Below are 15,000 nucleotides of genomic sequence, written 5' to 3'. Positions count from 1 at the left end.
ACGGTGTTAAGGTGTTATTAAGGTGTTATTAAGGCGTTATTAAGGTGTTATTAAGGTGTTATCACCCAACCTGTTGCCCGAATTTGATGGAGTCTCCCTCCGCCAGCATGATGTCTGCAGCAGCTCCGCTGTGAACAGAGATGGCGCTCTTTAACCCAAACACCCTCTGCTTCAGCAGCCCCGTGCCTGTGATGTGGTCTGCATGGCAGTGTGTGTTCACTGGAGGAGGAAACAGGAGGGAGTTAAAACTAGTAAGCGTTACAGAGCGCCCCCTACGTTTCCTGTAGTGTATTACAGTCTGCCGGGTACTGTGGTAGCTGTTGGTTAAAGAGTGAAGGATAAAGAGAAAGGGAACGGTTCTAAAGGCCAAACCTGCGTCCATCATCAAAAGCAAAGTGCATTTATTAGTCAGTTATTACGACATATTAAGTGACTTTGAACCTGACTGAGGCTTTGATTTCAGAAACGGTGTCAGCATTAACCAGAGGAGCAATCCATGACTTCTTACTGACAAAAAAAAAAATATTATATCATAAAGTGACATTGTTTTAAGATCAAATATAGAGTCTAGTCATAGACAGCTAGTGTCCACCAATCCACCTTCACTGTGTATGTAACTCTACAATGATCCACACGCTCATTCTGATAGACTGTACAGGAAGCGTAGGGGGCGCTCTATAATGCTCTATAATGCTCATATGATACACACGCTCATTCTGACAGACTGTAATACACTACAGGAAGCGTAGGGGGCGCTCTATAATGCTCTATAATGTTCATATGATACACACGCTCATTCTGACAGACTGTAATACACTACAGGAAGCGTAGGGGGCGCTCTATAATGCTCTATAATGCTCATATGATCCACACGCTCATTCTGACAGACTGTAATACACTACAGGAAGTGTAGGGGGCGCTCTATAATGCTCTATAATGATCATATGATCCACACGCTCATTCTGACAGACTGTAATACACTACAGGAAGCATAGGGGGCGCTCTATAACGCTCTATAATGCTCATATGATACACACGCTCATTCTGACAGACTGTAATACACTACAGGAAGTGTAGGGGGCGCTCTATAATGCTCTATAATGATCATATGATCCACACGCTCATTCTGACAGACTGTAATACACTACAGGAAGCGTAGGGGGCGCTCTATAATGCTCTATAATGCTCTTATGATCCACACGCTCATTCTGACAGACTGTAATACACTACAGGAAGCGTAGGGGGCGCTCTATAATGCTCTATAATGTTCATATGATCCACACGCTCATTCTGACAGACTGTAATACACTACAGGAAGAGTAGGGGGCGCTCTATAATGCTCTATAATGTTTATATGATCCACACGCTCATTCTGACAGACTGTAATACACTACAGGAAGCGTAGGGGGTGCTCTATAATGCTCTATAATGATCATATGATCCACACACTCATTCTGACAGACTGTAATACACTACAGGAAGAGTAGGGGGCGCTCTATAATGCTCTATAATGTTCATATGATCCACACGCTCATTCTGACAGACTGTAATACACTACAGGAAGAGTAGGGGGCGCTCTATAATGCTCTATAATGTTTATATGATCCACACGCTCATTCTGACAGACTGTAATACACTACAGAAAGTGTAGAGGGCGCTCTATAATGCTTCATGCATTCTCCATCATACAAAGGAACACTTTAACTGAAAAGATTCTAATGGTTCTATGTAGAACCACAGATTTTCCTGAAGAACCCTTGAGGAACTTGAGTTTTGTTTACCGGCTACTTTTAGTTTGAGGCCAAGTTCGTCAACCAGCTTCAGGTCTCGCTCCACCGTCTCCAGAACCGGGTCGATCAGCACGGCCTCGCGGCTCTCCACGTCTGCCAGCAGATAGGAGTATGTGGAGCTCTCAGCCTCGAACAGCTTCACACACACACACACACACACACACACACACACACACACACAGACAGTCAGAGTGAGTCAGCTAAACACACTGCTCCTCCCTGGCCTTATCTTTACTCCTCTGTACATTGTTTCTGGGGGGGATCGGGTTACGCGCCGCCCGCCTGTGGTTCTGCCCACTATAGGACTGAGTGACGGAGCAGCTGACCGGAGTCACTCTGTTTTGGGGATGCTGAGGCAGTAAGTGTAAACACGCCCCACAGCGGAACGCAGAACCGCACGTAGACCCTGAATACCAGAGGAGGGCGGGAGCTGAGACGGCAGTGCTCTCACGCATACATTTAATAGGCTTCCTCTGCTTCTCCTCAGCCAATCACTGTCCTGAATCTCACTGTCCTGAACGGCACTGTCCTGAACGGCACTGTCCTGAATCTCACTGTCCTGAATGGCACTGTCCTGAACGGCACTGTCCTGAATCATACTGTCCTGAACGGCACTGTCCTGAATCTCACTGTCCTGAATCAAACTGTCCTGAACGGCACTGTCCTGAACGGCACTGTCCTGAACGGCACTGTCCTGAATCTCACTGTCCTGAATCATACTGTCCTGAATGGCACTGTCCTGAATCATACTGTCCTGAACGGCACTGTCCTGAATCATACTGTCCTGAACGGCACTGTCCTGAACGGCACTGTCCTGAATCTCACTGTCCTGAATCATACTGTCCTGAATCATACTGTCCTGAATGGCACTGTCCTGAATCATACTGTCCTGAACGGCACTGTCCTGAACGGCACTGTCCTGAATCATACTGTCCTGAACGGCACTGTCCTGAATCTCACTGTCCTGAATGGCACTGTCCTGAATCATACTGTCCTGACCGGCACTGTCCTGAATGGCACTGTCCTGAATGGCACTGTCCTGAATCACACTGTCCTGAATGACACTGTCCTGAATCATACTGTCCTGAACGGCACTGTCCTGAACGGCACTGTCCTGAATGGCACTGTCCTGAATCATACTGTCCTGAATGGCACTGTCTTGAATCTCACTGTCCTGAATGGCACTGTCCTGAATGGCACTGTCCTGAATCTCACTGTCCTGAATCTCACTGTCCTGAATGGCACTGTCCTGAATCATACTGTCCTGAATGGCACTGTCTTGAATCTCATTGTCCTGAATGGCACTGTCCTGAATCATACTGTCCTGAACGGCACTGTCCTGAATCTCACTGTCCTGAATCTCACTGTCCTGAATCTCACTGTCCTGAATCTCATTGTCCTGAATGGCACTGTCCTGAATCATACTGTCCTGAATCTCACTGTCCTGAATCTCACTGTCCTGAATCTCACTGTCCTGAATGATATTCATACTGTAGTTTCAACTTAAAAAAATGTTCATTATCAGTAAAATTCCTGATTCCTGATCTTTTAACTCTTGCTTTATGACTCAGTTATGAACATCAATGCAGAAACGTAATGAAATTATTAATTAATAATAAATAAATAAATAAATAAATAAATAGATCGAATTTGACAGTCTCTTCATTTAGCATATTTTGTGCCTCAGGGTTCTAATTTAGGGCCTGTGAACTGCTGTGAACTCTGACAGTAATATAGACGGGGAGTGGCAGGGAAAGTGATGGGGGAGTGACAGCGAGAGTGACAGGGGGAGTGGCAGGGAGAGTGACAGGGGGAGTGGCAGAATATGTATCCAGTAGAACCCTCTCTTAAAGGTTCTAAGAATGTACACATTCATATGGTTCTTTATGGTCAAGGTTCTATGTATAACCACTGTCTTTACTGAGGAACCCTTGAAGGCCCCCTTTTGTAAAGGTGAACACATTAAACATGGTTCTAGATAAAACCACTAGGAACAGCAGTGGAACTGTTTTGACACCGTATCAAACGGCAAAAAAGAACCCTACACCAGAGGTTTTTTTATTTGGTTATCAAAGTTCTATGTAGAACCACTGCTGTTACTGAAGAACCCATGAAGAACCCGGCTACAACCTTATCAGAAACTGTTCTACTGAAACGGTTCTTTAACTGATATTGATAGTGGAACCATTTCTGATCAAACACAGAAAGTGTAAAAAAGAACCTATCTACAGTACAAGAGGTTCTCCATCATAGAAAAGAACCATTTACACATTCAGACACAAGGCAGAACCACAGAACCACCACCTTCTCTGAAGAACCAGTTCCCTGATCCATAACAGTGGAACCATTTTATTGCTACATAGAACCTTCTCACGAAGAACCACACTCAAAAGGTTCTCGGTTCTGCAGGAGAACTCGTGTTATTTTAGCAGTTTCGCTTCTGCCTGATTCATGACGTCAACGCTGACGTCATCTTAACGTTATTTAACGTAATTTCGAGGTTACCTGAGAGCAGTAGCAGCTCTACGCCCCTCCCCCTCCCCGGTCTCTGCAGGTGAGCGCTGTGAGGCTGAAGGTTCAGGTAAGCTCACCTGTCTGAAGAGCAGCCCTTTGGTCTCCATGCGCGCGCTGTAGGCTCTCAATCCGGTGTTCCTGCAGCTCAGCGCGAGCAGGGCGGCTTTAAGCCCGCGCGATGTCATCCTCAACCCCATATCTGATCACACGCGCACACACACACACACACACACGCGCGCACCCGTCCAGCAGCAGAACAGACCTAACCGGTTCACAGCTCGAACCTGAGCTCGTGCACTGTCACGAATGAAACAGCGCGCGGGGCGTCTGGTCTGGTCTGTTATTGAGCAACGTCCGCTCCGACGTCATCGACCTTGCCCCCCCCCCTCCCCCCAACCAAACGCGGCCAAACGCGCGAGCTGCAGCTCGGGTTAGGGGTGTGTGGTCTTACTTCAGATGTTCTGTCTGTCTGTCTGACTGTCTGACTGTCTGTCTGTCTGTCTGTTTGGTGTCTGTTTTGATTTTGGGAATGCGCGTGCACGCTCACATCACCACACGGAAGCGGTTTGTTTAGTCTGCGTGTAGAGCAGCACGAACAGCACGAGCGCGCTCTGCCGCCCCCTGGTGGCGGGAAGGCGCTGCAGACAGGTTAGACCCGTGGAGGGGTCAGTGCAGGTGGAGGGGTCAGTGCAGGTGCAGGTGGAGGGGTCAGTGCAGGTGGAGGGGTCAGTGCAGAGGCTCCCCGTGACTGACTGCAGCGTCCAGCCTGGAGAGGAACCGCTCAGCCTGGCCAGATTCATACTGCGCTAACAAAGGTTCTCCAGTTACTGCAGTTAGCTAGAACGCAGCACACACAGCGTGTCAGCACTCGGGTGAGCTACGTGAGCGCCACCACGACACGGCAAAACAGAACCATCACATCCTTAGGACTCAAAACCCGTCTCACAGTCTGTTTATTAATAATAATAATAATAATAATAATAATAATATTAATAATAATAATAATATTAATAATAATAATAATAATAATAACACTAAAGTCAGTTTGAGAAAACTAGTGTTTATTTGATAAAATGAATAAAAAACTGATCAGAGAGTGTCGTCCTGAGCTCCGTCGGTCCTCGCCGGGTCTGCATCCTGAAACAGCCAGAAAATCAGCAAAATGCACAATTACAGTCCAGTACCTGTATGTATTCATTACTGCACCAGTATGTATTAGTTGGTGCACCAGTTATTAGTTACTGTACCTGTATGAATTAGTTACTGTACCTGTATGTATTAGTTGGTGTACCAGTATGTATTAGTGGGTGTACCTGTATGTATTAGTTGGTGTACCTGTATGTATTAGTGGGTGTACCTGTATGTATTAGTTGGTGTACCAGTATGTATTAGTTACTGTACCTGTATGTATTAGTTACTGTACCTGTATGTATTAGTGGGTGTACCTGTATGTATTCATTACTGTACCTGTATGTATTGGTTGGTGTACCTGTATGTATTAGTTACTGTACCTGTATGTATTAGTTGGTGTACCTGTATGTATTCATTACTGTACCTGTATGTATTGGTTGGTGTACCTGTATGTATTAGTTGGTGTACCAGTATGTATTAGTTACTGTACCTGTATGTATTAGTTACTGTACCTGTATGTATTGGTTGGTGTACCTGTATGTATTGGTTGGTGTACCAGTATGTATTAGTTACTGTACCTGTATGTATTAGTTACTGTAACTGTATGTATTAGTTACTGTACCTGTATGTATTAGTTGGTGTACCTGTATGTATTGGTTGGTGTACCTGTATGTATTCATTACTGTACCTGTATGTATTGGTTGGTGTACCTGTATGTATTGGTTCAGCCACTGCAGCAGCTGAGAGACACGTGTGTAGACCCCTGGTTTGTTGGGTCGGCCACACCCCTCCCCCCAGCTGACCACTCCTGCCAGCCTCCACTCTCCATCGGCCGTCTGGCACACCAGAGGACCCCCGCTGTCGCCCTGCAGGGAAGACGTACACGCTGTGTAACCAGGTAAACGTGCCCCCGGGTGGGTATCTGTCTCACTGCAGCATACCTGGCAAGCATCCACGCCTCCCTCCATGCTCCCAGCACAAAGCATTCTGGGAGTCAGGTAGGAGCCATAGACGGACGGACTGGAGCAGATGGTCTGATCGATGACCTGCACCAGCGCCTGCCGCAGCTGGGGAGACACAGTACCTGCAGACAGGAACAGCATCATTATCAGAGGATAAGCTCCCCAGTCAGAGCTATTCTACAGTGGAGGTTCTAGATAAGCTCCCCCAGTCAGAGCTGTTCTACAGTGGAGGTTCTAGATAAGCTCCCCAGTCAGAGATATTCTACAGTGGAGGTTCTAGATAAGCTCCCCCAGTCAGAGCTGTTCTACAGTGGAGGTTCTAGATAAGCTCCCCCAGTAAGAGCTGTTCTACAGTGGAGGTTCTAGATAAGCTCCTCCAGTCAGAGCTGTTCTACAGTGGAGGTTCTAGATAAGCTCCCCCAGTCAGAGCTGTTCTACAGTGGAGGTTCTAGATAAGCTCCCCCAGTCAGAGCTGTTCTAGGTAGTAGGGAAGTGGTGTGTTGTAGTCATGGCGACCGATGCCTGGGTCGAGTTAAGCAGACTGCTTTTAAAAATCCCTTAAAGAGGATCGACAGCGCTTAGATAGTCTATCTGTACCTGTAGAGTACGGCCGATTACCACAGACCACCATGACAACACATCACTGAACACACGACCCTCACCGTATCTCACCGTATCTGACCGTATCTCACCGTATCTGCAGATAATGGAGGTCAAAGGGCAGGTGCTGAAGTGTGAGGCTGAAGGTGTGAGAGAGCAGAGTTCAGCTCAGACTGGGAGAATATCGTACCAGGAGTGAAGTTTATCTGGAGAGCTCAGTACTGCAGGTATTCTGCACATTCCACAGTCTGGGGTTTTACCCCCCACGTCAGCAGGGGTAGCGGTCCGTCTGCTCGCCTGCTGCTCCAGGGAATAGTGTGTTCCAGTGCGTTCCCTTCTTTCAAATTCAGGGAAAGGTGCTGAAATGATGGTCAGTGGTAATCGACCGTACTCTGCAGCTACAGCAGATTACAGCAGATTATAATACACACTGGACTACCCCTGCCCATTGCTCCATCTGCCCATTGCCCCATCTGCCCATTGCCCTGTCTGCCCATTGCCCTGTCTGCCCATTGTCTTTATTGTGGCCGGCTGTGGTGTAGAACTCTACTGTCAGCTAATCATGGAGAAGCCAGGAGAATGGTCTGTGTGTCGGTGGTTCAGAGGTGTATAATGGTGAGGGTGGAGCTGGTGTTTATGGTTTTACCTCCTTCACGTGTGTAGCCCCACCCGGTCACCCAGCAGGAGGAACCAGCTGGAAATGTCTGTTTATAACCAGGCAGGCACACGGGCCGCACACCATCTGCAAAACACGCCCCCATCAGTGCAGGAACTGTCACACAGCTGCAGTTCTGTAGAGGTATCTGTATAGCAATGTGGTCATGCCCACCTCCCATCCTCATGTCTGTGTCCGTGAGCAGCAGGCTGAGGTCATAGTCGTTGGTGTCCTCAGAGAACTTCGGGTGGGGGTAAATACGCAGGGTGTTGTAGCGCTTGCCGTGCGTCACCACGATCGTATCAATCACCACCTGCCAATCCGACTCCAACATCATGTTGAATCTGCCGAGCATTCGCAGCCTTTATTCCTACTGCAGCCCTCTCGTACCAGCACCCACCATCAATTAATCAATCAGCACCCACCATCAATTAATCAGTCAGCATCCACCATCAATTAATCAATCAGCACCCACCATCAATTAATCAATCAGCACCCACCATCAATTAATCAGTCAGCATCCACCATCAATTAATCAATCAGCACCCACCATCATTTAATCAGTCAGCACCCACCATCAATTAATCAATCAGCACCTACCATCAATTAATCAATCAGCACCCACCATCATTTAATCAGTCAGCACCCACCATCATTTAATCAATCAGCACCCACCATCAATTAATCAATCAGCACCTACCATCAATTAATCAATCAGCACCCACCATCAATTAATCAGTCAGCATCCACCATCAATTAATCAATCAGCACCCACCATCATTTAATCAGTCAGCATCCACCATCAATTAATCAATCAGCACCCACCATCATTTAATCAGTCAGCATCCACCATCAATTAATCAGTCAGCACCCACCATCAATTAATCAATCAGCACCCCCCATCAATGAATCAGTCAGCACCACCTTCAATTGATCAATCAGCACCCACCTTCAATTAATCAATCAGCATCCACCTTCATTTAATCAATCAGCACCACCTTCAATTAATCAATCAGCACCCACCTTCATTTAATCAATCAGCACCACCTTCAATAAATCAATCAGCACCACCATAAATTAATCAATCAGCACCCACCTTCATTTAATCAATCAGCACCACCTTCAATTAATCAATCAGCACCCACCTTAAATTAATCAGTCAGCACCCACCTTCAATTAATCAATCAGCACCCACCATCAATTAATCAGCACCCACCTTCAATTAATCAATCAGCACCCACCTTCATTTAATCAATCAGCACCACCTTCAATAAATCAATCAGCACCACCATAAATTAATCAATCAGCACCCACCTTCATTTAATCAATCAGCACCACCTTCAATTAATCAGTCAGCATCCACCATCAATTAATCAGTCAGCACCCACCATCAATTAATCAATCAGCACCCCCCATCAATGAATCAGTCAGCACCACCTTCAATTGATCAATCAGCACCCACCTTCAATTAATCAATCAGCACCCACCATCAATTAATCAATCAGCACCCACCATCAATTAATCAATCAGCACCCACCTTCAATTAATCAGTCAGCACCCACCATCAATTAATCAGCACCCACCTTCAATTAATTAATCATGACCCACCATCAGTTAATCAATCAGCACCACCTTCAATTAATCAATCAGCACCACTATCAATTAATCAATCAGCACCACCTTCAATTAATCTGTCAGCATCCACCATCAATTAATCAGTCAGCACCCACCATCAATTAATCAGTCAGCACCCACCATCAATTAATCAATCAGCACCACCTACAATTAATCAGTCAGCACCACCTTCAATAAATCAATCAGCACCCACCTTCAATTTATCAATCAGCATCCACCATTAATTAATCAGTCAGCACCCACCTTCAATTAATCAATCAGCACCCACCTTAAATTAATCAGTCAGCACCCACCTTCAATTAATCAATCAGCACCCACCATCAATTAATCAATCAGCACCCACCATCAATTAATTAATCAGCACCCACCTTCAATTAATCAATCAGCACCCACCATCAATTAATCAGCACCCACCTTCAATTAATCAATCAGCATCCACCTTCATTTAATCAATCAGCACCACCTTCAATTAATCAATCAGCACCCACCTTCATTTAATCAATCAGCACCACCTTCAATAAATCAATCAGCACCACCATAAATTAATCAATCAGCACCCACCTTCATTTAATCAATCAGCACCACCTTCAATTAATCAATCAGCACCCACCTTCATTTAATCAATCAGCACCACCTTCAATTAATCAATCAGCACCCACCATCAATTAATCAATCAGCACCCACCATCAATTAATCAGTCAGCATCCACCATCAATTAATCAATCAGCACCCACCATCAATTAATCAATCAGCACCACTTTCAATTAATCAATCAGCACCACCTTCAATTAATCAATCAGCACCCACCATCAATTAATCAGTCAGCACCCACCATCAATTAATCAGTCAGCATCCACCATCAATTAATCAATCAGCACCCACCATCAATTAATCAATCAGCACCACCTTCAATTAATCAATCAGCACCACCTTCAATTAATCAATCAGCACCCACCATCAATTAATCAATCAGCACCACCTTCAATTAATCAATCAGCACCACCTTCAATTAATCAATCAGCACCCACCAGGAATGATTTAGTATCTATTATGAATCATTTGATCTTCTGTGAATCTTTTGATCTTACTCTACAAAGCAGTGTGCGGCAGTGATGATCCAGCGGGGGGTTATTATTGCCCCTCCACAAACGTGCTGACCCCTCCAGTGGAGGCTGGCTTGCCACCCCCACTGATCCTCCACCGCCACTGAACCCCCAACTATCCGCACGGCAGGACCCCCTGCTCCCACCAGTGACACACAGTCTGAGAGAGAGACCCAGAGAGACACAGAGAGAGAGAGAGAGAGAGAGAGAGTAGGGTCAGTAGAACCGTGGACTCTGTGATTGATTATGTGAGTCTGTAGATCGGGTCAGTAGAACCGTGGACTCTGTGATTGATTATGTGAGTCTGTAGATCGGGTCAGTAGAACCGTGGACTCTGTGATTGATTATGTGAGTTTGAAGATCGGGTCAGTAGAACCGTGGACTCTGTGATTGATTATGTGAGTCTGTAAATCGGGTCAGTAGAACCGTGGACTCTGTGATTGATTATGTGAGTCTGTAGATCGGGCCAGTAGAACCGTGGACTCTGTGATTGATTATGTGAGTCTGTAGATCGGGTCAGTAGAACCGTGGACTCTGTGATTGATTATGTGAGTCTGTAGATCGGGCCAGTAGAACCGTGGACTCTGTGATTGATTATGTGAGTCTGTAGATCGGGCCAGTAGAACCGTGGACTCTGTGATTGATTATGTGAGTCTGTAGATCGGGCCAGTAGAACCGTGGACTCTGTGATTGATTATGTGAGTCTGTAGATCGGGCCAGTAGAACCGTGGACTCTGTGATTGATTATGTGAGTCTGTAGATCGGGCCAGTAGAACCGTGGACTCTGTGATTGATTATGTGAGTCTGTAGATCGGGCCAGTAGAACCGTGGACTCTGTGATTGATTATGTGAGTCTGTAGATCGGGCCAGTAGAACCGTGGACTCTGTGATTGATTATGTGAGTCTGTAGATCGGGCCAGTAGAACCGTGGACTCTGTGATTGATTATGTGAGTCTGTAAATCGGGTCAGTAGAACCGTGGACTCTGTGATTGATTATGTGAGTCTGTAGATCGGGTCAGTAGAACCGTGGACTCTGTGATTGATTATGTGAGTCTGTAAATCGGGTCAGTAGAACCGTGGACTCTGTGATTGATTATGTGAGTCTGTAGATCGGGCCAGTAGAACCGTGGACTCTGTGATTGATTATGTGAGTCTGTAGATCGGGCCAGTAGAACCGTGGACTCTGTGATTGATTATGTGAGTCTGTAGATCGGGTCAGTAGAACCGTGGACTCTGTGATTGATTATGTGAGTCTGTAGATCGGGTCAGTAGAACCGTGGACTCTGTGATTGATTATGTGAGTCTGTAGATCGGGCCAGTAGAACCGTGGACTCTGTGATTGATTATACCTCCTGAGATGTTGACTGTTTGATTGACAGGAACCTTTTCTGAGTGTACCGGGGCTGAGGTGAAGCTGCAGTTCCATTTGACGTCACAGGGGGCGCTGCTGTCCTGCAGTCTGGCTGGAAACCACAGCAGCTTCACTGAGGAGAGGAGGGTGGGATGTTATTTGGTCACTTCCTGTTAGTCTGCTGCTGACAGACAGGTAACTCACCTGTTACAGCCGTGGCGACAGTGATGATGATGAGGATGAAGATCAGAGCTGAAGCTAAGAGCAGGCGAGAGGAACCCGCAGCCTGAGCAGGAGAACCTGCACACAGACAGGACACACCCACCCAGCCCCTCTTCAGCACCCATTAACTTATTACCTCTGTTCATTCATATTCATACAGATGAAGCTCCAATACACACCAAAACCTCTTATCCACCATCTACCCTCTCCACACACACACACACACACACACACACACTAGTGAACTAGGGGCAGTGAGCACACACACACCCAGAGCGGTGGGCAGCCAACTCCAGCGCCCGGGGAGCAGAGAGAGGGTCAAGGGCCCAACAACGGCAGCTTGTCAAGCCCGGGAATCGAACCCACAACCCTGTCCTCAACAGCCCGGAGCGCTGACCGCTGTGCACCACTGCCCCCTGCTGTAATGTCTTAACTGTGGTGCAGTGGCTGCAGCGCTGTGTGCAGAAGTGGAGGACTGATCTGTACCTGACTCTTCCTCAGGTGTGTCTTTTGAAAGGGCAGCGCCCCCTGCTGGAGCTGAACCCTCCACAGACAGAACCTCCCCCTGACCGGCTGAGGCGCTCTCAGGGTGCGTCTGACCGTGCACAGGTGAGAGGGTGACGCTGGGCGGGTCTGGAGGAGGAGCAGGAGGGGTGATGGAGGAGGACAGGGACACACCTGTTACCTGAGCACAGCTGGTGGCAGCTGGAGGGGTGAGGAGGTGTGTGCTGAGAGGAACGAGGGCGGGGTTTTCAAAGGAGAGTGAAAGGGGCGTAAACACTGGTGCTGAGTCATGGAGACTAACGAGGAAGTGCACTTGACCTATGCCAGAGGAATTCTGGGAGATGGAGTTTGGGGGTTGGGTCAGAAGCACTGAAGGAGATACTACTGCCAGGGGCGGGACCGAGAGCAGAGGTGGGGCTGTGGGAGGAGGCGGGGCAGCAAAAGGAGGAGGGTCCGAGAGTGGTGGGTGAGCTATGGGAAGAGGTGGGGATGTGGGAGGTGGTGACAGATCAACAGGAGGTGGAGCTGTGGGAGGAGGCGGGGCAATGAAAGGAAATGGGGCTGTGTAAAAAGTTGGGGGATCAAAAGAAGGCGGGGCTGTGGGAAGAGATGGAGCAGGGTAAGGAGGCGGGGCTGTGGGAAGAGACGGAGCAGGGTAAGGAGGCGGGGCTGTGGGAGGAGGCGGGGAAGAGAAAGAAGGTGGGGCTAAATGTGAAAGTGGAATGGGATTAGATGGTGGACAGGCAGTGGGCAGGTTGTGGTGGGACGCCCCCTGCTGGAGGAGAGAATGATATACATTAGTGCCCTCTCGACGGTCAGCTGGGCGGGATTTCCCCTGTGTGTTTAAACTCAGCTAATTTACATATTTAATTATTCTAGCAATCTGCTTCTTCATTAGTCGAGCACGTCTCCGACCGGGAGCAGCCGAAAGGGTTGTTCAGCAGCTGGAAGTCAGTGGAAGTCAGTGAGGGCTGAGTTTAGGTCATATTGGAGAGGTGTGTGCATAATTAATAATCCAGAGGTGGGGGGTTGAGGGGTTTGGTGTGAAACGCTTGGTTCTAGATAAGCTCCCCCAGTCAGAGCTGTTCTACAGTGGAGGTTCTAGATAAGCTCCCCCAGTCAGAGCTGTTCATCATCATCATCATCATCATCATTCCATATAAAACTCAGAAGACTCGTGTAGCTGCACTGGTGGGTTTGGATAGGAGATAAATTATGGGCTGTATCTGTGTTGTAGTCATGGCAACAAAAGTCTGGCTCCATTCACGACCGCTGTAAAAATCTAATGCAGTCTGATGTAGTCTGATGCAGTCTGATGTAGTCTGATGCAGTCTGATGCAGTTTGTTGCAGTCTGATGCAGTCTGATGAGGTCTAATGCAGTCTGTTGTAGTCTGATGTGGTCTAATGCAGTCTGATGCAGTCTGATGCAGTCTGATGCAGTCTGATGCAGTTTGTTGCAGTTTGTTGCAGTTTGTTGCAGTCTGATGTAGTCTGATGCAGTCTGATGCAGTCTGTTGCAGTCTAATGCAGTCTGATGCAGTCTGATGCAGTCTGTTGCAGTCTGATGCAGTTTGTTGCAGTCTGATGCAGTCTGTTGCAGTTTGTTGCAGTCTGATGCAGTCTGATGCAGTTTGTTGCAGTCTGATGCAGTCTGTTGCAGTTTGTTGCAGTCTGATGCAGTCTGATGCAGTTTGTTGCAGTCTGATGCAGTCTGATGCAGTTTGTTGCAGTCTGATGCAGTCTGACACTCAACTCATGCTCTATTTCCCACCGTCTGACACACAGGTTTCTGCCCGTATCTCAGCATGCCTCGCCGACGTCTCTTCTTGGATGGCGGCTCACCACCTCAAACTCAACCCCAGCAAGACGGAGCTGCTGTACATCCCGGGAACTGCTGGATCAAAAAATGATCTTGCCATCACCTTTGAGAACTCACTGGTCACTCCTTTAACAGAAGCTGGAAGCCTTGGTGTAGTCATGGATGATCAGTTATCGTTCTCAAGTCATGTTGCAAACGTAACTCGGTCCTGCAGATTTCTCCTGTACAACATCCGGAGAATTCCACCCTTCCTCTCTAGAGAGGCCACCCAGGTGCTTGTTCAGTCTCTCGTCACGTCCAGACTTGATTACTGCAGCTCTCTCCTGGCTGGTCTCCCTCTGCGCACCATCAGGCACCTGCAACTCATCCAAAATGCAGCGGCACGGGTCGTCTTCAATGTCCCTAAATTCAGCCATGTCACTCCACTGCTGCGTTCTCTCCACTGCTGCGTTCTCTCCACTGGCTTCCTGTAGCTGCTGCCCGCATCAGATTCAGAACCCTGACGCTGGCCTACAAAGCCAAGAACGGACCAGCCCCTCCATACTTGATGGCAATGGTCAAAAGCCGATCCGCACCAAGAGCCCTTCGAGCTACAAGTACGGCTCGGCTCGACCCGCCATCCCTCAAAATCCGCAGAAGACAAGCGTCCAGGCTTTTTTCTGTCCTGACCAAAAGTGGTGGAACGAGCTGCCCCTGGGTGTCCGAACGGCCG

General features: G+C 47.7%; 1 protein-coding gene across 1 annotated transcript in view; it reads right to left on the bottom strand.

The window, feature by feature from the left end:
- The window catches only part of ethe1 (ETHE1 persulfide dioxygenase), a 13,335-nt gene extending 8,454 nt beyond the window's left edge, over positions 1–4,881 (bottom strand). Inside the window, exons 1-3 of the mRNA XM_072692623.1 lie at positions 4,382–4,881; positions 1,782–1,926; positions 71–219 (exon numbers count right to left, since the gene is read on the bottom strand). Coding sequence (XP_072548724.1) covers positions 71–219; positions 1,782–1,926; positions 4,382–4,501 — 414 coding nt within the window. The 5' untranslated portion in view covers positions 4,502–4,881. The remainder of the gene's footprint in view (positions 1–70; positions 220–1,781; positions 1,927–4,381) is intronic.
- Positions 4,882–15,000: the final 10,119 nt, after the last annotated feature.

The sequence above is a fragment of the Salminus brasiliensis genome, chromosome 1 (genome assembly GCF_030463535.1).
Source record: "Salminus brasiliensis chromosome 1, fSalBra1.hap2, whole genome shotgun sequence".
NCBI lineage: Eukaryota > Metazoa > Chordata > Actinopteri > Characiformes > Bryconidae > Salminus > Salminus brasiliensis.
Note: the sequence above shows the minus strand (reverse complement) of the source record. Positions and strands in the feature narration are given on the sequence as shown.